At 34.1% G+C, this 21,706-nt stretch overlaps 3 protein-coding genes across 4 annotated transcripts; 1 reads left to right on the top strand and 2 right to left on the bottom strand.

Annotated features, from left to right (window-relative positions):
- Positions 1-10,447: 10,447 nt before the first annotated feature.
- On the bottom strand, positions 10,448-11,522 carry LOC131012635 (uncharacterized). The gene is made up of 2 exons (XM_057940619.1): positions 11,088-11,522; positions 10,448-10,643 (listed from the first exon to the last, which is right to left on the bottom strand). The coding sequence occupies exons 1-2, from the start codon at positions 11,372-11,374 to the stop codon at positions 10,586-10,588; spliced, it is 345 nt and encodes a 114-aa protein (XP_057796602.1). The 5' UTR covers positions 11,375-11,522; the 3' UTR covers positions 10,448-10,585.
- Positions 11,523-14,275: 2,753 nt separating this feature from the next.
- On the top strand, positions 14,276-15,433 carry LOC131012634 (uncharacterized). Its single transcript, XM_057940618.1, has 3 exons — positions 14,276-14,409; positions 14,662-14,898; positions 15,178-15,433. Exons 1-3 carry the CDS (start codon positions 14,320-14,322, stop codon positions 15,199-15,201), a joined length of 351 nt encoding a protein of 116 aa, XP_057796601.1. The 5' UTR covers positions 14,276-14,319; the 3' UTR covers positions 15,202-15,433.
- A 1,599-nt stretch (positions 15,434-17,032) lies between these two features.
- On the bottom strand, positions 17,033-20,099 carry LOC131012633 (uncharacterized). Of its 2 annotated transcripts, XM_057940617.1 has the most exons (7): positions 19,783-20,094; positions 19,607-19,706; positions 18,452-19,528; positions 18,243-18,372; positions 17,849-18,160; positions 17,660-17,764; positions 17,033-17,566 (listed from the first exon to the last, which is right to left on the bottom strand). In XM_057940617.1, exons 3-7 carry the CDS (start codon positions 18,604-18,606, stop codon positions 17,207-17,209), a joined length of 1,062 nt encoding a protein of 353 aa, XP_057796600.1. In that variant the 5' UTR covers positions 18,607-19,528; positions 19,607-19,706; positions 19,783-20,094; the 3' UTR covers positions 17,033-17,206. The 2 variants fall into 2 exon arrangements, with proteins under 2 accessions (XP_057796600.1, XP_057796599.1); XM_057940616.1 differs by lacking the exons at positions 17,033-17,566; positions 17,660-17,764; positions 17,849-18,160; positions 18,243-18,372 and having other exon boundaries at positions 18,608-19,528; positions 19,783-20,099.
- Positions 20,100-21,706: the final 1,607 nt, after the last annotated feature.

The raw sequence follows: 21,706 nt of genomic DNA, 5'->3' as shown, positions 1-21,706 counted from the left end.
ATTTCAGATCACTTGAGTATTCTCAATGGCATTATCTCTGAACTGGAGAGTATTGGAGCAAAAATTGAAGATGAGGATAAGGCGTTGAGACTCATCTTGTCTCTTCCACGTTCCTATGAACACATGAAGCCAATATTAGTTTATGGGAAGGAAACTCTGGTCTTTGCTGAAGTCACGGGCAAACTTCTTTTGGAAGAAAGAAGGCTGATGAGTGAAGGACGTACTTCATCGGAAAATTCAGCAATGGTGGCCTTTAGCAGAGGGAGGAAGAAAGACTCCAAGGGCGTTGTTTGTTGGAGGTGCGGAAAACCCGGCCATACAAAGCGAAACTGTCCAGGTGGAGCTTGTCAAGGTGGAGCGGATTCGGCAGAAAGCTCCGAACAATCAGCTAACATCGTGTTTGATGATGTCCTTTGAGGACATGAATATCCTTATGGCATGTCCAATGGCCATGATAGAGGATGTGACGATGTTAGTTGGACCACATGTGCATGGTTTTTTGGCATGGATGCAGGTGTGTGGTGAAAAGTATGTCGATGGCTGATGACTTCTAGGAGGGCCAAAAGCTAGAAGGTTGCACCAAAAATTTCAGCAAGGTTTTTTCGACATGTGCCGAAGTAAAATTCTTAGAATGGTTTATTCTAAGTGTTCTACTCATTTGGTGGAGTAGGTTTATTCTCTTTTGAGGATGATGGTTCTTTGTGATAAGAATCATAATTGTCGGTGAAGACAATGGTGTTTTTCTTTCATTTTTAACAAGGTGGAGATTGTTGGAATAGTGTTAAAATGAAAGTGGGGATTTGTTAGTCAAAGAAGGGCAGCTCAACATTCCAACTTTGCTACCAACAATTTCAACAATCTGCAACTTAACTATTCATTTGGAGGCTTGATCTTTGCCTATAAATTGAGCATGCATAGCAGCCTGAAAGAGTATCCCCAACACAACCAAAGCACCAATCACTACCTTTAGTCTTGTGATTACTTCTAGTTTGAAATTCCTTACTCTTTGTTTTAGAGGGGTGAGAGGTTTTCAAAGGCTTGTAAGAGTGTAGTGGTTGTGAGTCGAGAGGGTGAGAAATACTGTGTGATTGTAGAAAATTATCATATAGTAATTTTTCAGTGTGTCGTGGTTTTTTCTCCGGATTTGGAGTTTCCACGTTAAATTCTTGTGTTGTTAAATTGTGTCTAGTTTTATTCTTATTTCTTGTTTCTACCAAGTTTGGATGGGGAACTGATTTCCCAACAATATTTTCATTGACTTATATAGATGGTTAGATAATACATGAGCTGTTTGAGATTTTCACAAAGATTAAAAAAAATCGTTGAAAATACAAATATATAAATAAACTTCCTAATATGCTCATATTTATTATTCAATGATATATTAAAGTTGGAGTAAATTAAAAAATTAAATAAGGATACAATAGTAAATAAATAAAAAAACATTACTTTTTTTTTATAGAAATAGGCCTATATAAATGGAACATCCGAGAAAAGAAAACAAGCCCATATATATGGGACGGAGGGAGTAATATATATATACATATATATACATAATAGTAGTAGCATAATTAATATCTAAAATTAAAATTCTTAAATCCGAGTCCACTATTTTTAAATTTACTTCTATTTATTTTGAATGTGTTTTCATTGCAAAAATATGAAGAAAAAAAAATCTCTCTTTTCATCAATGTTAAATGATTCAAACATGTTGCAAAATTAATTAATGACACGAAGGCAAAATGCCTCAAAAGTAGCAATTAAGACAAAAAATCTGTGCAATGAGCACAACTATATATATGGAACATTTATTTAGCTGGTGAAATGTTGACAATCTTTGTATTTCATTTTTTGCAATTATGTATATGATGCGAATTTCATATCCCAAATATCGTAATTAAAGTATTACTACTATTTTGTTTGTCACCAGATTTATTTATAAATATAAAAAAAACCCTTCTAAGATCCACGTCTCATCGTTTCCATAAACTGTGCAAAAAAGAAAAGAAAAAAGAAAAAAAAACACTAATCACCTTTAGAAAGCCATTTGAATTCAATCACAGCTCATAATTCTCCTTCAACTTTTCTAAACTAAACTAATTCAAGATTGATCTCAAGATTCATTATATTTACGATCACTATTGCCGAAAATTTTCTGAAGAACTCCAAAATCTAAAAAAAATAGACAGAGAGATGAAGGAAATCTCAGAAACATTCATCCCCAAAATCAGCGCATATGCGAGGCCGCCCTATTTCAATCACAATCACGAATTAAAGAGACTAGGGTTAGAGGAGCCGTACATCACCTCCTGATCAATCAGAGCCGCCTTCTGATCAGCAATCTTCTTCATCAGAAGCAGCTGCTCCGCCGCGTAAACGCAGCAGCCTTCGGCGCAGAGCTGCGCCTGCACCGCCGGAGAGTTCGTCACCACCTGAAGCAGCTGCTGCCTGTTCAGCTTCGGCAGATCTCCGCCGAAGGCGGCGTTCGTCGCCGCGCCGTCGTCGGCGCTCCGGCACGGCATGCACTGCAGCGCGCTGACCTGCGACTGGAGGAACCGGATGTACTTGTACGCCTCCTCCAGCACGGTCGCCATGTCCATTTTCTCGTCGCCGGGGAGCAGCTTCCGCAGGCAGTGCGTCTTGTCGCTCAGCCTGCACGGCTGCCTCCGCCGCGGCCGCTTCCCGCTCGGATCCACCTCCGATCTAGGGTTCGGCGCCGGAGAATCGATGGCAGCGGCGTTCTGCGGCGGCTCGTAGGAGAGGAGGCCTGGCAGCTGGTGGCGGAGTGGAGACGGCGCCGTTTCCGCGAAGAAGTTGTAGAGGGGAGTGGCGCCGTCGTCGGAGGAGAAGAGCGGTTCGGTTTCCGGCGGTTTGAGTGGATCTGGAGAACCGGCGGCGAGCAGTGAGCGGAAACTGAGGCCAGCGCAGATTCCGCTGAAGTAAGCCTCGTCTATGGAGGCGGCGGAGGCTGAGGCGGAGGCTTCGCCGCTGATTGGCAATGCCTGTTGAAACTCAAATTCCTTCTCCATTTTGCTCTAATCTCTATGAATGAAAATCAGAAAATTGATCAGATGTTTTCTAACAATTGTGCGCAGGTGAGATTATATACTAGAGAGAGAGAGAGAGAGAGGTGGCGGCAACAGGTGGCGGTGGCCGTTGCTGCAGACTGTACGGTAGCTTTTCGTGCAAGTTTTGAAAGGACGGCGTCGTTTTTAAGGCTGTTCTGCTATTTTAAGAAAGGGGAAATTTGTGGCCGTTTGATGAGACATGATTGTAATCGGACGGTGCGGGAGGGACTGATGAGATTGTGTGGGAATATCAGTGAATAAAATGATAGAGATGCGACAATAAATGATGCGTTTTTACTCCCTTGTCCTTAAATTTACTATAATCTGTGTGCACGCTATCGCATCCGCATGGTGTGATTCTGGGCGTACTTTATTTATTTATTCAAGAGTTAATACTAGTAGTATTTTACTTTCAGCATTTTTAATAAAATATTTTAAAATTTTATTTATATTTAAAAAAATTCAAATTTTCCATTTTTTTCATAAAATATCATGTTAAACAAAATTTGATGACGAAAAGATGACTTTTATCGCCGAATGAAATATTTTGAAAATCGTCATTATTAGAAAAATATATTATGAACCACCATTATTGGAAAGCGCGAGTTTTTTTTTTTTCATCATTCTGTCATCAGATTTTGTTTAACGGAATATTTTATAGGAAAAACTTAAATTTCAGGTTTTAGGAGAAAATGAAAGTTCGTGATATTTTACAGAAAACACTGAAAGTTCAGGACATAAAACATTATTAACCCTTTATTTAATTATCTTTTAATTCCTTCGTTTCGATTAGCTTGATTCGTATTTCTTCTTGAGTCGTTCTAACTAACTTAATACATTTTCTTATATGACAGGGATTTTTTCTCTTATTCATCTTTTCAGTTTTCCACTTTTCACACCTAACAAATAGAGTAGTACTATCTCCGTCACACTTATCTTGACATATTTGATTTGGACACGGATATTAAGAATAAAAAGTTAAAAGTGTAAAGTGTGTAGCTAGGGATCGCTTATTTGATGTGTGTAGAGAAAGTATGGACCATATATTACTTTTGAAAATTGTCATTACAAATAGGACAAACTAAAATAAAAGTGCGCCAAGATAAATGGAACCAAGAGACGGAGAGAGTATTTTATATATTAGTATAATAATTTTTTTAATGAATAATGATCCTTTGTATATATTCCGTTCGTCCTATTAGAATAAGTTTAATTTTTTTGGACACGAATATTAAGAAACTTACTTTTGAGGAAAAATATGATGAAAAAAATAATGTGATTTACATTATATATATATATATATATATATATATATATATATATATAGGGTGCGGTTATAGTGAGAACCACACTTATCGTGAGAACATAAGAACCATTAAAATCAATGCATCTACTATATAAATTAATGCATTCGCTATTAAATTTAATGCATCCGAAAATAATAAATTTTTTGCTCCCTTCAGGATTCGAACCCAGGATCTGCATTCATCCACCAAGATGATGCATCCACCATAGATCTTGATGATCGAATGGTTTAAAATGGTTCTCTGTTCTAATTTTATTTAGTGGTTCTTATTTGAACCCCTCCCTATATATATATATATATATAGGGGGCTACCGTGAGAGCACATCTTAAAATAAGAAATAAGAGCAATTTTTAATGTATGAATTTTGTGTAGAACACGTATGAATTCGCTGTATAAAGGTATGAATTGTGTAAAATAAATTTTTGCTAGCTTTGGGATTCGAACTCAGGACCATAAATCCATCCAACAGGATTACGAATCAATCGTAAATCTTGATGATCTAAGGACTCACAATTATTCTTATTTTATATATTAAGAAATGCTCTTATTTTAGCTATTTCATATATATATATATATATAAATCACTCAAAATTAAAAATGAGATTATTTTAGTGGATGGGAGGGAGTAGTAATAATAATAGAATGACGATTCACGTCACCACAATCATCGTAAATAGCAACGGTCCACACCGCTGACTCATAATTCCTGCATTAATGGTTTTGTATTATTAGAATCTACATATTTTGATACGATCCGTATCAATGGTGGAGCAATTCGAGTAGCTCAAACTCCAGAAATCAAGAGAGAAGAGAGAGATTTGATAAAACATCAACCAAAATATTCATTTCATATTCAATAAACTTAGAGATTACATTATTTATATCTAATAATGAAAACCTAATGGGCTAATGGGCTTGAGCTTAAATGGACTAAACTAGAGCTTGGGCTGAGTGTATCATTCCCCACTCCTTCACAATCACCTTGTCCTCAAGGTGAAGTTGTAAAGAAAGAAAAACGGCTATGGGAGATTATTTGGCCCGCTAATTGCCACAACAAAACTAAATAGTGCCAAAATACAACTGCCCGACACATGCTTGATAAAAGCTATGACTGAAAATCAACTAAGAAGCTTGATAAAACTACGACCACCATGTGCTCGACAAAAGTCCCAGCTGAAAACCTGCAAAAAATTAATCCGAGCAAACTCAAAACTGATGCAGATCACCTGGGCGTACCCACGAGATCCGGCGGCGGTTCGCCACATAGCTGGACTTCTTGACCAAGTCCACGATCCTTCTCCTTGACGTCGACGGCGTGATGTGGCGCGGTTAATAGCAGAGACAAGCCTTGAGGCTGTGGAAGAACCCCAATTTTATAATCTCGGAGGAAGCGACGGAGACGAGCCTGGGCACTTGGGCTGTGGGCAGCCACAATCAAAGCTTTAAGGCCACTCATATTGGGCCCAAATATATTGATTGGGTTGGGCTCTTCATTCTTAGACTTGGGCCCAATAGGAATCTCATTGTCGACAGCTGGAGTAGGGTTGCCCAGTGAATCAAGGTCTTCGTCTCCATAACCCAGAAGGAGTAATTTTTTGTTGTGGCAAGGAAAAGTCGGAGATGGTGGTGACTGACTGAGTGGGGAGCGGGTTGGCAGATGACTCACTGGAGGAATTATTGGTGGTGGTGGTGGTATTACAGGTGAAGGCAGAAAGTCTGTTGGGGGTGGCTCGGTGGGTGAAGGTGGTATTGGCGGTGGAGGTGTTGGCGGCGGCGGCGGTTGGAGAACTATCGATGGTAGCGGAGTGGGCGAATGCAGAACAAAGTGAGGTGGGATAGCTTTGGACGGCAAATGGGGTGGAGCATCAAATAAGGGTAGATCTGCTGGAGTAACGGTGGTGGTGGAGGGTGCCGACGGCGAGAAAATCGGAGAGGGGCTGTGAGTGGTTGGGAATGGTGAAGGACTTGAGACATCCTTCGCTTTAACTTCAACTCCACCCATGGAATAAGAAGACTTGGGATCTCCAAAGTCATCCCCATCATCGGTGCCGAAAATAATCAAATATTTGCTGCAATATCGGTGGGTATCGGACCAGGTTTGGTCACAATTGTAACACAGCCCGAGGTCGTTTTTAGCTTCGATTTCAGATCGGCTTAGACGGCGAATGGGAAGATGTGATGTAGAGTGAGTTGTATGTAAGATTGGGGGAAACAATTGTGGTGGATAGGGGGCTGGAGTAATGGGTGGTGGGGAAGGAGATGAAACCAGGGAGGAATCTGGAGTCGCCTGAAAATAGGCGTCGAAGGAGGTTGGCCAGCTGTAGATGGCGGTCTGAAATTCTTCAATGGCAGCGAGTATATCGGATTTTGACATTTTTTTTTGGATAATCAAAGAGAGATGAAATCTCAATGAAAGCACCAATTGATACGATCCGTATCAATGGTGGAGCAATTCGAGTAGCTCAAACTCCAGAAATCAAGAAAGAAGATAGAGATTTGATAAAACATCAACCAAAATATTCATTTCATATTCAATAAACTTAGAGATTACATTATTTATATCTAATAATGAAAACCTAATGGGCTAATGGGCTTGAGCTTAAATGGACTAAACTAGAGCTTGGGCTGAGTGTATCATATTTCTCAAACTTTATATTATAATAATTCTTATGCATCATACACAAAATAACACTTATAATTAACAATAGCAACATGAAATTAAAAATTAAAAAATATATAAAGAAAGGACAAATAGTGCTTGGCACTTTGGTTTAGGATTGGCGTTGAGTGGAGCATTGCTTTAACCGATTCTTTGAACCCAAAATATAATGAAATATACATAATCTTGGCATATAGATTTTCATGGCCCTCCTTCACAAAAGGAAGTTTTAGTGTCCAAATCCATTGAATTTTGTATACAAAAATATAAAATAAGCTAAACTCCCATCAATTCCACTCCATTGATTTTATTTTATTTTTACATTTACATAGAATAAATTTATCACCTTGGCTTTCATTATCTTGTTTCATTTTACTTGTTCCAATTTTATCACTTTGATGAGATGAGATTTTCTATTTCACTATTATATTTTATCTTTTATTTTAATTTTATTACTTTGGTTAAATGAAATTCCCTATTTAACTGTGTTTCATTTTGTTATTCCAATCCTCTCACTCTCATCGAACAAGATTTCCTATTCCATTATTATATTTTATTTTCTATTGCAAGTCCATCACTTTGGTGAAATGAGATTCTCCTCGTTAAATTGTTGTCACGGGTATTTTTTGAATTTTGTAATCACCCAACTTAACATCAGTTTAGAAAATTTCGAAATATAATTAAAAAAATTCCAATCACTAGAATACCATTATTTGTAATGAGATTTCAATAGTTTGATCCAAAATACTTCGCCAGATTCTTTAGAGCATCCACACCGGTGATGGCTCATCGCCGGTCCGAGTCAATTTGGGCGATAAGCCACCCGACGCGGACACCAACAAGTAGCAACTCAAGTCGCGGTTCATCTTCTATTTTTGCACAGTGTGTGTCTCTCACGTGCAATTAAAAAAAAAATAGAAAATCATACTTGTTTTCAGAATTTGGCTCCATTGAAGAGAAGAGCTAGAATGAAGATGAAGCGTGTAGGGTTAATTATCTCTTATTTAATTTTAAAACTAGTATGTGCCCGCTCGTGCGATGCACGACTTCATCGAAATTGAACAATAGTTTAAATAAATAAATATTAAATATATATATATATATATATATATAAGTAAATATAAACATATATGATCTCAATAAAAAATAAATTATCCACAATATAATCTCAATAAAAATATCAATCTGAAAACATTCGAATTTTCAATTTTTGAAATAGCAATTAACTGATTTAATTGATAATGTGTATAAATATATAAATTATGAAATATCAAAAGCAAGTATAGATGATAATAAGTATCATTATGGATCATATAGTATTCTAAGATGTAAAAAACTATTTATTTACATATAGTATAACTATAATACATATAGTATAACTATAGATTAATATAGTTTTCGAATACATATTTAAATCATATTTATGTGGTCATTTTGTTTATGCTCAAATTTTAAAATAAAGTTACTATCAACATATACAATTTTTTATCAATTGGAAAGTGGAAAAATAAAGGGTTTAACATGAGATATGTATCATTCATTTTCAAAAATAAAATGTATACAATTTCAGTAAATTTAAATAAATCTGCTACTACAAAATTAAACTCTTCAATTTACTAATATATAGTAAAAAGATTTAAAAAAATGAAAGAATATGGAAAAATGAATGAAAGAACCGTAACATTTAAAAAATAAGAAATGAGAGAGGATATGATAGAGGAGAGAAGAGAGAGGAGAGAGAAAAAAAAATAATTTTGTGACTTTAAACTATAATAATTTATTGATTTTAAATTTAATTTTTATAATTTTTACATCAAATTAAGATATCGTCATTATCTTTAATTTAACACCCATATTGAATATTTTTTTTTATAAATTAAAGTTGATGATTTTAAAAGAGAATCAAAAACTACAAAAAGAAAAATAAAGAGAGAGAAATTTTGGTGGGAAAAAGTTTACGTTAAACTCCTCTTTTATATTATACTAGTATGCCCGTCCGTGCGATGCACGGCGAAATTAAACTTAAATGACTTTTTAAATAAATAAATATAAATATTAAATGGAATCAAAATATAAATAAATGCAAAATATAGTTTAAAAATAAAATATCAATTACTTAATAAAATTTCAAATTTAAAAACATAATTTTCAGTTATGTATAAGGTGTAATGATAATTATAATTATTAAATAATTTTATATTATTTGATAATGAAAATTAATATACACATTATTATTATTATTGAATATTCCTCATAATAATAAATAAATATATAAATATTTTCTTAAACAAACATAAATAAAAATATTATAAAATTTTAACAAAGAGAAATAAGATAAATATTTTAAAATTTTAATAATCTATTCATTTTAAATTAATTTTTGATGATTTTTATATCATAAACTTAATATGCATATTGAATATTTTTTCATAAATAAAATTTGACTATATTTAAAAAAGAACTAAAATTATAAAAATTGTATAAAAATTGATAGAAGAAGAGAGAGAAAAAGTGAAGAGAAAAATTGGACAGAGAAAACTCCTCTTTTATATATTATATAGATATAGATTATAGTTAGATTGAGCTTTTATTAATAAAATGAGAAAAAAAAAAGTTCAGGCTTTTGTTTTTTAAAATTATAATTTGGTCTTCTATTTTTTATTGATATTAATTTTTATTTATTTAATTTTTAGTTTTTTTTAATTACTGTAATTTTCAGTTTTAAAAATTATTGCAATTTTGGGCTTCTATTTTTTATTGTAATTTTTCAATTTTTAAGTTTTTAAATTTATATATTTTAAATTTTATTGTTATTTAAGTAATTTAAAATTAATGCAATTTAATTCAAGTAATTGTGTTATTTAAATTTGTGTCATTTAAATTAAATGAAAAAGGTGGAAATCAAAACTAATTCATATATGGGCCAGCAGGATAAATCAGACCAATGCAGACCTTAACTCATAAGTGATTCTAAAATATGAATGAATCAATAACTGATTCCACCAATATGGATGCTCTCAGCAAAACTCAATATAACATAAAACCATATCAACTACACGTACAATCATTAAAAGTCGTCATCGTATTTAGAGACTTCAAATGAACCAAACAAAAGAAATTCAATTGGAAAAAAAATGTTAAAATTAATACTCCTTATTTAGTATTCATGTTCAATATTAATTTAATTAGTAAAAATAAGATAAATAATATAAAGAAAAATAATAAATAATTATTATATCGTTTAAAATTAATTTATCTCAAGATGTGATGAGATTGTTTTTCGAAGAGCAATAATAAAATAAAATAGAGCATTAGTTTTATCCAAGTTCCTCGTGATTAATAGTGTAAAATATCAAACACATAAATAACCTCAAATTATTTAACTATCCAGATTTATAAATCCTACTAAATGATTGGCCAAAGAAATTCGAGCTATTTAACATACATCCATACAACAAAACCCCAATTTACAAAATACAATTACTCTCAATTTTCAAATAAATATACAATTTTTTGAGCAGTCCAATTATGACGCAAGCAGTCCCTCCATCTCAGAACAAATACGACGTCGGAGCGAACACCGGCAGTGCCATTGTGTGAGAGTATTTCCTGAAATCACACAACCACACATAATTTTACTAACAAAAAAAAATATCATAAAGAAAATGAATAATTCACTTAAATACACGAGCTTCCATTCTATCCACTTTTACCAAAATTTCATTTTTCGAAAGATTAAAAAAACAACAAAATTAAAACAATTAGAAAGTCTTATATTTAAACATAATTATATAAAAAAGTTACACTCGTCCATAAAAATTATCATAATCTATTTTTACTAAATTTATAAGTTCCTTTGTCCACTCACTAATATATGGACCCCATTTTCCGTTCACTAACTTAATTAATTTTTTATTTATTTTTCTTTATTTATAGGATCCTTTTTCAATTAATTAAATAAATAATACAAATTTTATTAATATTTGTGACTCTCTCTATTAAGATAATATTTGTAGACGGAGCTAGTAAAAAAAGGGGACAAAGAGCACCTACCAGTAGTCAGCGGCGGGGCTAGGCGGCGGCGCGGCCCTCGCCGGCGACTTGGGTTTGGCTCTCACAGGCCGTTTCCTGTCATCGGTGTCCGACATGGGGCTGTTCTCGGAGATGGCATTGAGCTTGGGCCTCCAATTAGCGGCGGCGCCGCTCACTTTCGCCGTACTTTTGCTCCTGCGCGGGGCGCGCTGCTCCTCCGTCTGCCGCCGAGCTCCGGCGGCCTCCGCCGTTGGAACCACAGTTGCTCCGCCCCAGCAAGATGCGAATTCGGAGAAAAACTTCTTCATATATATGTCGAGAGAATTTTCAGATGTTTATTCTGTTACTTTGTGTCTGAAAATAATGATCGGAGATATATATATATAATGGGGGGTGGTTTTGGGGGTGTGTGGGGCCATGGTTTTGTGCTAAGCCACAGTTTACTGTTGGGCAGCTTGATTGGTCCCATGTTTTTCTTCCTCTCATTTATACAGAAATAGAAAAAAAAAATAATAAAAAAAAAATAGAAGAAGTTAATTTTGGTATCAAGTGGTGACGGTTCTACTTACAAATTTAACATCCGTCCTAAAAATATTCCAATTTTATTAAAATACACTCATAAAAATATTTTTTTTATTTGTAAATATTATTCTATAATATATGTTCTTCATCTCATCGATAATGACATGATTTTTTTTTTAAAATTATTTTATTTATAATGATTCTTTCTACTATTATTTTTTTTTATTTTATAAAGATGTCACAAATAATTTGAGTGTAAACAGTTTCAAAGATAAGAACGGACTATTTGATTCAAATAAATTAGGTAGATTATCGCTAACAATCCAGTATTTACATAAATTATTTTAGCCTAATGTATATTGCATGCTATGTATGCTAATTAATTTAAGTAAATAAGATATAAAATTAGAGTATGATAAATATATACATAGATAAATATATTTGTATATTGAGTTCGAATCTAATAGATAGCGAAAATTTTATTTTTCACAATTCAGACATTTACACATCGAATTTACACGTGTCTACATAAAATTCATACATTTACATTCCATTTCTCTAAGATAAAATATCAACCGTTAAATTATAGGCAGATCGATGATGTTACCTATTTTATACTCTAAGCGTTAGTTTTTAACCTAGTCCTCCCCTATATATGAGTGAACTAAAATAAAAATACATCTTAAAATTTTCGATACCTATGAGATTTGAATTCAAGACCATAAATTCATTCAATAAAGTTATGAACACTACGACAAAATCTGGATAGGAGGACATTTATTTTAGGACTCTTACATTATGAGCGTTGCATTACTATTATAATAGGACTCTCTCTTTAATTTGTCATGTATAATAAATTTAAAGCATCACATTTAATTGAAATTATTTAAATATTATAAATAAATTACCGAAATCCCCAAAATCATACCTAAAACCCAAAAATTTGTTACTCCTCACTCTCTCTCACTTCGTCATTTCCATTTTCTCTCACTTCTCTCCTCGATTCATCAATTCACATCCCAAAATCTCTCTCTCACAAATCTATCGCTCGTTGCTGTTGCTCTCTCCCTGGAGTTGCTCTCTCACAAATCATTGTACTTGAATCCAGGTAAATTCTATTCCTTGATTTTGATAAATAGAAATAGCAAAGCAACTGAAATCGGACGTGGATTGATGCTCTGATTTTGATAGCAAATTCATGGCTCTGTCACTCTCTTTCCCCAAATTACTCTTGAGTGTGCGGCAATTGGCTATCCTCAAATTCTTAGTGTGAATATATGTACAATGATACTGCGATAGCCTTCAACATGTTAGAAGAGGATGAAACGTTGTGGTGTGTGGTTTTAGAATAGTAAACTTCCAACTAGTATTTCTTCATTTTTATCCAAATCGAAATGCAGTACAACTGCTATAGATGCGAATTTGAGAAATTTTGATTATTATGCAGAGGATTAAATGAGATAATTTCTAAAAAAAATTTTATAACCTCTGGTGTTTGGTTTCTAAAACTATTGCACATGAGCATAGATTTCCCCAAATTAGTTACATAATTTACAGATAATTAATGGAGGGTTTCATTTTAGATAGATAATTAAGAAACAAAATATGAGGAATATGAGACTACCTATATATTTCACAAAGGCTGTTAGTTATATGTATTCATTGCACTTTGGTGTAACCTCTTGAGAAATGTTAGAGCCTTTCGGAAATACAGGAGAGAATTTTGGGGGTCTTTGGCATATGTGCACAGTAGCATTTATGTATTCAAATTTCTCATTTTAGTTTTATTAATTCTCTTATCTTAATATTTTAGTTGATAAAAAGTTGATGTAAAGGCATCATCATCTAGCTATCAAGTTCAGTAAAGTAATGGATACGTGCATGACTGTTTAAAATGGGCATTATTATTCTTGTTTGGCAACTGTAATCCTTGCTGACTATGATCAATGACAGTGGTAGTGCAGGGTAAGAACAATGACAGGTTCACTCCAGTAAAATTCTTATATACTCTGCTCATTGGTAACTGTCGTCCTTGCTGATCTCTGCTCATAGCTAATATACTTTGTTTTCACTTTCTTATATACCACAAGATGCCTACCTATATCATAATTCATATTTCTGCAGACTTGATGGATCCTTGTTATTGCTGTAGACTTATCTTCAATTTCTGCAGACATACCTTATATTTGTATTTTTTTTTTCTTATACAGAGCAGGGGAAAGATTTAGAAGAGATTTTTTAGTCAATTTCAGGTGAGCCCTATATCTTAACCACTGTTTTTAGTAATGATAATAACTGTGCAAATTTTATTATAAAATTTAATATGGATGCTTGCTTACATGTCGTAAAATAATTTATTTTCTTCCAATTTGAAGGTAATAAGCATGGATAAGACTTGGATGAAATTTCCTAGGAATAGCAAAACGTATTTGGATGGACTGAAAATGTTCCTTGATTTTGCTTTCTCCAAAGAAAACACAAGTGTTAATGGAATGATATTGTGCCCCTGTAAGACATGTAAAAATGGGATTTGCCTACCAAGGGAAGATGTAGAAGTTCATTTAAGGTGTTTAGGATTTATTAGGGGCTACACTCAATGGATAGCTCAAGGTGAAACCTCTAATTTGTTGTTGAGGCTTGATTGAGATTTGGTCTTAGTTTAGAACGAGACTTTAGCATTAGACTTAGTGTTGAAATTACAAGTGTGTGTATACCAGTTTCATATGGAAACATGTCTTATTGTTCTCCAATTTCTACAGCACATCAACTTACATCTCCAAGTCAGTCGTCCAACTCAGTAAATATGGGACACTCTTTTCAGGTATATTCTTTTTATTTTGAGCCTGATTAATTTAGTCATCAATAATCAGTTGTTATATTATGGGAGAGAGTTGTGTGCCTGTTTTTATCATTATTTGCTCTCCTACCTCTGTCTTTGCTTTTACTGATTTTGTTTCCTCCTAAAACTAAGTTTCAGCCCAATGTATTGTAGTGTTGGTTGTTGTAAAAGTCATGTAGCTATTGAGATAAAATAAACGTTCTATTAGTGGCTAATTTAGAACATGCATTTCAGGTTGGGGATGAGGTGCTTTTAAAAAGCTTATTCAATTCTAGAAAAGCTGTGGCAAAAGGTCGTATTCGTAGTGTTGATCCAAATCAAGAAGTTGGAGGAAAACGACTTGGACTACAATGTTGTGAAGTTCAAGTTTCAGTTCCAATAGAATGGGATGAAGAACTGATTAGGCCGTATTCGAATTTGTCTACAATTGGAGACGCAATCGAAACATGCATTGCATGGCCTCACCACTTGGTAATCATCTTTATGTGTCTATGTTGTTGATTATGTTGGTATGCTTGTTCTATTTTAAAATATTGATAGCATTACCAAGAAAATGCATCTGTATTTTTTGTTGCATTAGATAGCAGTTAACATATTTCAACACCACAAAATTGACCTTTAATATTCCAGTTTATACACCTCATCATCGACAGTCGATTGCATAACCATATCTTTGTCTCCTTCATCACAGCCATACACTTATCCCAATTTGTCTACAATTCTAATTATTTTTTCTCTTGCAAATTTTAGGTGAAAGTCGATGATTTGGATTGATGAGATGCTGAAATAGCTTTAAAAGTGAAGCCTAGCTAGAGGTCTCATTCTAAAAGAATTGGTACCAAAGAGAAAAGTGAATTGATGAGCAGAAACTCATTTTAAAACAGTTGATATCAATATAGACAATATGTAATAAGCTTTTTACTCATGATTGCGTAGCTATTCCCTCAACAGAATATTCATTAGTGATGTTTGAAATTTTAGATTTGAAATTAAACATTTTATATTAGGATTGATCTCATGTTTTAAAAGCATTAGTTATAACATTATTTCCATATTATAATTGTATTTTAAAAGCCTCCTAGCATCCTAAAATAAGGGACTGCAATCATCCCAGAATAGACAGAAAAAAAATGTCCTATTATGCATTTTGTGGTAAACCTTTAATAGGACTTTCCCGAGTGTCCTAAACTAAGTGTCCCAAAATAGGACACGCGCATGCGTCCTATTACACATATTGTGACTCGCACAGATAGGACTCATTTCGGGAGAGTCCTATACAAGAGAAAGTCCTATTATATTGCATAATAGGACACTTATGAGAGTCCTATTAAGAGATTTTTGTTGTAGTGGAATCAATCATAGATCTTGGTGATGTAAAAGTTGAAAATGATCTTATTTTATATTTTAAGATGTGATTTTATTTTAGCTCACTCATATATATAGGAATTTATTTTTCGTGATAAATGAAAATAATTAACAAATCAATAAATTTTACGAATAAACTAATATATATATATATATATATATATATATAACTGATGAACAGATACGTCTGTTTAATTATATGGTGAAAATTTTGCTCCTTGTAAGATTCAAACTGAGATCAAAATATTTATTTACAAAATTTATTAACTTTTACAGTAAAAAATTATTACTTTATTAATTAGTGTTTAAACGAATTCTCAATTCTCAAATACATATAACATTTCTGAACGTAACATTTTTCATCTATATATAGAAAATCAGGTTTCGACTTTGGTGCCACTAGTTATAAAATAATATTTCCACGATAGTGTACCTAACGAACGCATGTACCTATCAAAAAACATTATCTTATTACAAAATTCAGAGAGTGATACACTGGAAACATTTCTTTATCAGAGAAAAAAGGGTTACATCCATTAAGGATATCATACATAATCTAAATCTAGTGGGGTAGTAAATAAATATTAAAATAATTAAAAATAATGCATGAGCACATAGAAGTTTGGAAAAAGAGATGGTCTCATGATACAGTTGATGCTTCAATCTTATGCGGCAATTATTTCTCTTGTAGTAAGAAAAGAAAAGAAAAAGAAAAGAAAAGAGGTCAAAGGTTCTGACACTACAAAAAAATTCGCAATTCTCGACGGAAAATTCCGTCGACAAATATAAAAAACCCGTCGTTATTTTTGTTCTCGACGGATTCTCGACGGAAATCGGGAGTCATTAATTTAATCGTAGGGAAATTAATTCTCGACGGAATTTCCCGTCGAGAATTTCTCGACGGAAAATTCCGTCGAGAAAATATTTAAGCCCGTCGATAGATCGTTGGGGGATTATGCCAAATCTTACTAATTAATGGCGGATTCTCGACGGAAATTTCCGTCGAGAATTTGTTTTCCCTCTTAAAGTGGATTCCGTCGATAATCCGTCAAGAATTCGACAAGTTTTGCTTTCCGTCGAGAATCCGTCGATAATTTGTTTTCCCTCTTAAAGTGGATTCCGTCGAGAATCCGTCGACAATTATTCAGTTTGTATATATATATATTTCTCAATATTGAATATCCTGTAAAAATCAATATAAAATATTCAAATTCAAATATACTTATAATGAACATCCAAATTCAAACATATTTACTAGACATCCAAATTCAAACATACTTACTAAACATCCAAAGTCAAACATACTTACTAAACATCCAAATTCAACACACCTAAATTAAGCTAAATATCAAATATCATAAGTTCTAACTCCATAGTTACTACATAAATCCAAATTCAAACTTCATAAAAAGTATCAATTATGACCCTTATTCATATTTGCCATCAACTGCGCCACCATACTCTTGAGATCATTAATGGTGCCATCTTGCTCCAGCAGACGTGCCTCGAGTTCGTTCCCTCTAGTAGCCTGAGCATTCACTTCAACTCTTAGCGCCTCGACCTCCTCAAGAGAAGCAGCAGGGGCAGTCTGAGACGTGCTAGTGGACTGAGTACTAGATCCACTAGACACCATCTGTGTCATCATTCCCATCCCGAGCACACGGCCTTTCGTGTCCCTCTTCACCACCTCCTTAAAGATGGCGTGTACCTCTTCTGGTGTCGGATCCCTATCTTGAGTGGCTTGAATATCTTGAATGCGACTCTCAATCTCCACCTACAATTAGTTTAGTTGAATCGAATTAAAACTATATATTCAAGTAAAAATGGAATAATGAAACTTTAACACATATTAAAGTAATACACTTACCGCGTGTGCCTCGGAACGTATGCCCGTGTATAATCCTTCCTTCCGGTGTATGCGTAGAAATGTATCATACGCAGCACAGTCAACCGGGATATTCTTTTCACGAGCCTATAATAAAAACATAAGATGTTAACAATATATATATAAAAAAATAATTTAATTTATTACAATGAAATAAATTATTTAACTCACCAGATGCTCGGCGTGGTCAATGGCACTACGCGAGCCGCCATGATGTATGGCGATTCCTGTACCGGGACCACAAGGTTCAGAGCGCCGGTTCTTGCTCGCCTGCTCGGATATGCGCTTCACTTCAGGTAGATCCCAATAGGCTTTCCAAGCCGTTTCAACATGTTCCTTCAGATATGCTGGCGTCTTCTTTTCAATTAAGACGAGCTTCTTTGTCGCGCTTACAAAGTCCTTGTAAGCAATTCTAGCCATCCTGATCCATGCAGTGCGGATAACTTCTCTTGAATACATAGAAGGGTCCCACTCAAATGCATTCTGTATATTTTAGATGATGTCAATTTCTTATATAACATTAATATTATAATAGCGTTAGGAAAATAATTAAACAATCACTTACAACAAACCGATTGAAGTAAACTTCAATCGTGTCTTCAGTAAGCGCCTTCCATGAGGTGCCGGTGACCTCTATGTATGCTTGAAAAGTATGTGATGTGTAACGCCGGATTTTATTGGTTGGTCGTAAAATCCTTCAAATTACAAATTGGAGGTTATATATTTGTATATTAAAACAATATAAATTGTATTAAAACATTATAAATTACATACCCATTAGTTAAAGTGCATAAAATCTTCCCATTAGGAAGAACAGTGATATTCTCGCCTGACCGAGAGATATGTGACGATGCAGGCTGCTGCTGCGGCTGCTGCTGTGGGATCTCATCACTAGAAGTAGAGGTGCTACCAAGTGGCTGGGTGCTCATCTATATCACAAAATAAGAGTTGTATAAATAAGATATATGCCGATTATATAACAGCATGAATGATTTAGAATTTTAATATCATAATATCATATCATTGCATAAGGTAGAAAAAACAAGGATGATAGTCATTTCAAAGATCTAAGCAATCATTTGAATCACTATTTACCTGAATTTCAAAGATCAAAGGTAGAAAAAACACCATGCCTAAAATAAAACACAAGCACGTGTTTTATTCGCTATCATCTGAATCATTATTTGTAGAGTCAGATGTTTCTAAGACATATTCATTGGTGTCAACATCTTCTTCATCATCCTCATCTACTAGATATACCAAAGCACCATCTGGATGAATTGGCATTGTATCATCATCAATTGTCGTGTGAGGGGTTCTACCAACAAGCTCTTCTTGAAAAGGAGTAGGATCGATAGGAATATTTTGAATAGTTGATACTTCTACAAGTGGTCTTGCCTTCACCTTACAAGCTGCCAACCAATCTTTCCTACTTTGATTTTTACTTGGATATGTGCAGTAAAATACTTGAGAAGCTTGAGTTGATAGGATGAATGGTTCATAGTTGTCATATCGACGACGTTGGTTAATTGAAACCAATTTGAAGTCACGATCAACTAACGTCCCTGATGGTCTGGGGTCAAACCACTCACACTTGAAAAGTGTGATCGTTTTAGTTGGTACACCAGAATACTCAAGCACCACTACTTCAACCAAACGTCCATAATAATCCAACTCCAAACCTTTTACACACAATCCACTATTGTAGGTTGATTTCTTTGATCCGTATTCGATCGTGTGAAATTTAAAACCATTCACATAAAATCCTTGAAAAGAAGTGACTCTTTGAAATGGTTTTAAAGACAAACTCTTCAAGTCAGAGTTCTCCACTCGATTATTTGGATCTGCAACCTAACATAATGAAATGTAGAGTTAATAACTAATTATATCATAACTTGGTGAGAAAGTTAAGGGTATTCATATGCTTACATATAACTTGAACCAATCGGGAAACTCCTTATTGAGCTTGATTTGAAGTTGATTCGGTGAAATGTTTGGGTACTTGGCATTGATTTCATCAACAAACAATCTATATAATTAAGAAGTTAGAAATTCATAATTGTTATGATTATAGTAATGAGGTCTATAATGAAGAAGTTATGTACCGTGTGTAAATTTCTGTTATCTCTGAACAATTGTTTAAGACATACAAATGTGCAGCATCATACTCATCCTTGCTTAAAAATCTTGTTGACTTTTTTCCAAACCCTCTACCGACATTCTTGAAAACAAACAACGTATCATGGTGTTCTTCCATACCACCTGATGATGAACTACCGGCAAAGTTACGAGGAACGTTCCGCTGCTTTGTTCTTACATGTTCTTCGAAGTAATAAGAACAAAATGCAGTGGCTTCTTCAACAAGGTAGGCATTTGTCATTGATCCCTCTACCTTGGCTTTATTTTTCACAGTTTTTTTCAACTTTCCCAGATACGCTCAACTAATGAAACAGAGGAAACTGACTGCATTTTTAACTAATGCTCGTATAGATTTGAGAGAGAATTAACTTTGAAGGCACCTTTCAAATTTGAGAGAGAGACAGAGAGAGGAGGTCCAGCAGGGGGCGAGACGGCGGCAGACAGAAGCAAGGGACTTCGGCGGACGGCGCGACGAACGGGAAAGATCTGAAACCATACAAATTTAATTTGAGATAGAGAGAAAGGGAGGGAAAGAGAGAGAGAGCGAGAGGGAGAGAGAACCGATGGTGAACGTCGAGGGAGGGAGAGGCAGCAGATCGACTCCGGCAGGTGGCGAACGGCGGCAGCGGACTCCGGCGATGGCGTAGGGCAACTGAAATGAATTTGGGGGAAATGGCGTTGATGAACTGAATTGAATTTGGGGGGAGGAGATACTATTCATTATTAAAAATATTCTCGATGGATTCACGACGGGAATTCGAAATATTAAAAATAATTATTAAAAAAATAACTTTCTCGACGGATTGTCGACTGGCACCAAAATTTTGAATTAAATTTAATAATTGTCGACAGATTCTCGACGGAAAAATAAAAAAAAAGGTAATATTTTAAGAAATTAAAATTTATTAACGGATTTGTGACGGATTTACAGCGGGAATTCAATTCCGTCGAGAATCCGTCGATAACGCCGCCATTTTTCTCGACGGGAATCCCCCCGTCGTGAAATTCCGCCACTGTTGAGGTGATTTTTTGTAGTGTGAGTAATAAAAATAAAATATAGTATACTATAATATATATGAATTTAATGGTTAAAATAGGAACGTAATTTTCAAAAAAATAATTATATGTTACGGAATTTAAAAATACATGTTGGCTATATTAAACACACTCAACATAATTAAAAATTGAAATAGAGATAATTCGGAGCAACTATTAGAACCATCTTCCATTTTAGTTAGCAAATCGCAATCTAATTATTTACTAAAATTGATATTTTTTGAAATTACAAGATGTATCTGAATATAATCAATTATGCAATTCGCACGCAGGCGGGACGTCACTACCATTCAAACGGTGGGAAAACATCACCGCACACATCCTCCGTGTGGGACCTCAATACCAAATAATACAACATCGCACAGAGGCGGAAATACAACACCACCTAAAATGAAAAAAACATCACCGTACGCAGGCGGAATTGAATCCAAGATCTCTCACAAAAGAGAGTCTTTAGGTATACTCCCTCCGTCCCCAAAATAAGTTCCTCTTTGGGGACGGCGCGGGTTTTAAGGAAAAGTGGTAAAGTGTATTGATAGTGGAGAAAAATATGTTATAATTAGTATTCAAAGTGGTAAAAAGGTAAAAAAGTGTTATAATTAGTATTGGGAGTGGTGAAAAAGTGAAAAGTAAGAATAAATAAAGTATTATTAGTGGTGGGGTAGTTGTCCAAAAATGGAAAGAAAGAAAGAGGAACTTAATTGGGGGACGTCCCAAAAAGGAAAAAGAGGAACTTATTTCAGGGACGGAGGGAGTATTATATATAATAATATAAAATATATATTATTATTTTTATTATTCTATTTTACTTTAAATGAGTTTTACTCGATTATT

This window comes from Salvia miltiorrhiza, chromosome 2 (genome assembly GCF_028751815.1).
Source record: "Salvia miltiorrhiza cultivar Shanhuang (shh) chromosome 2, IMPLAD_Smil_shh, whole genome shotgun sequence".
In the NCBI taxonomy this organism is placed as follows: domain Eukaryota; kingdom Viridiplantae; phylum Streptophyta; class Magnoliopsida; order Lamiales; family Lamiaceae; genus Salvia; species Salvia miltiorrhiza.
Note: the sequence above shows the minus strand (reverse complement) of the source record. Positions and strands in the feature narration are given on the sequence as shown.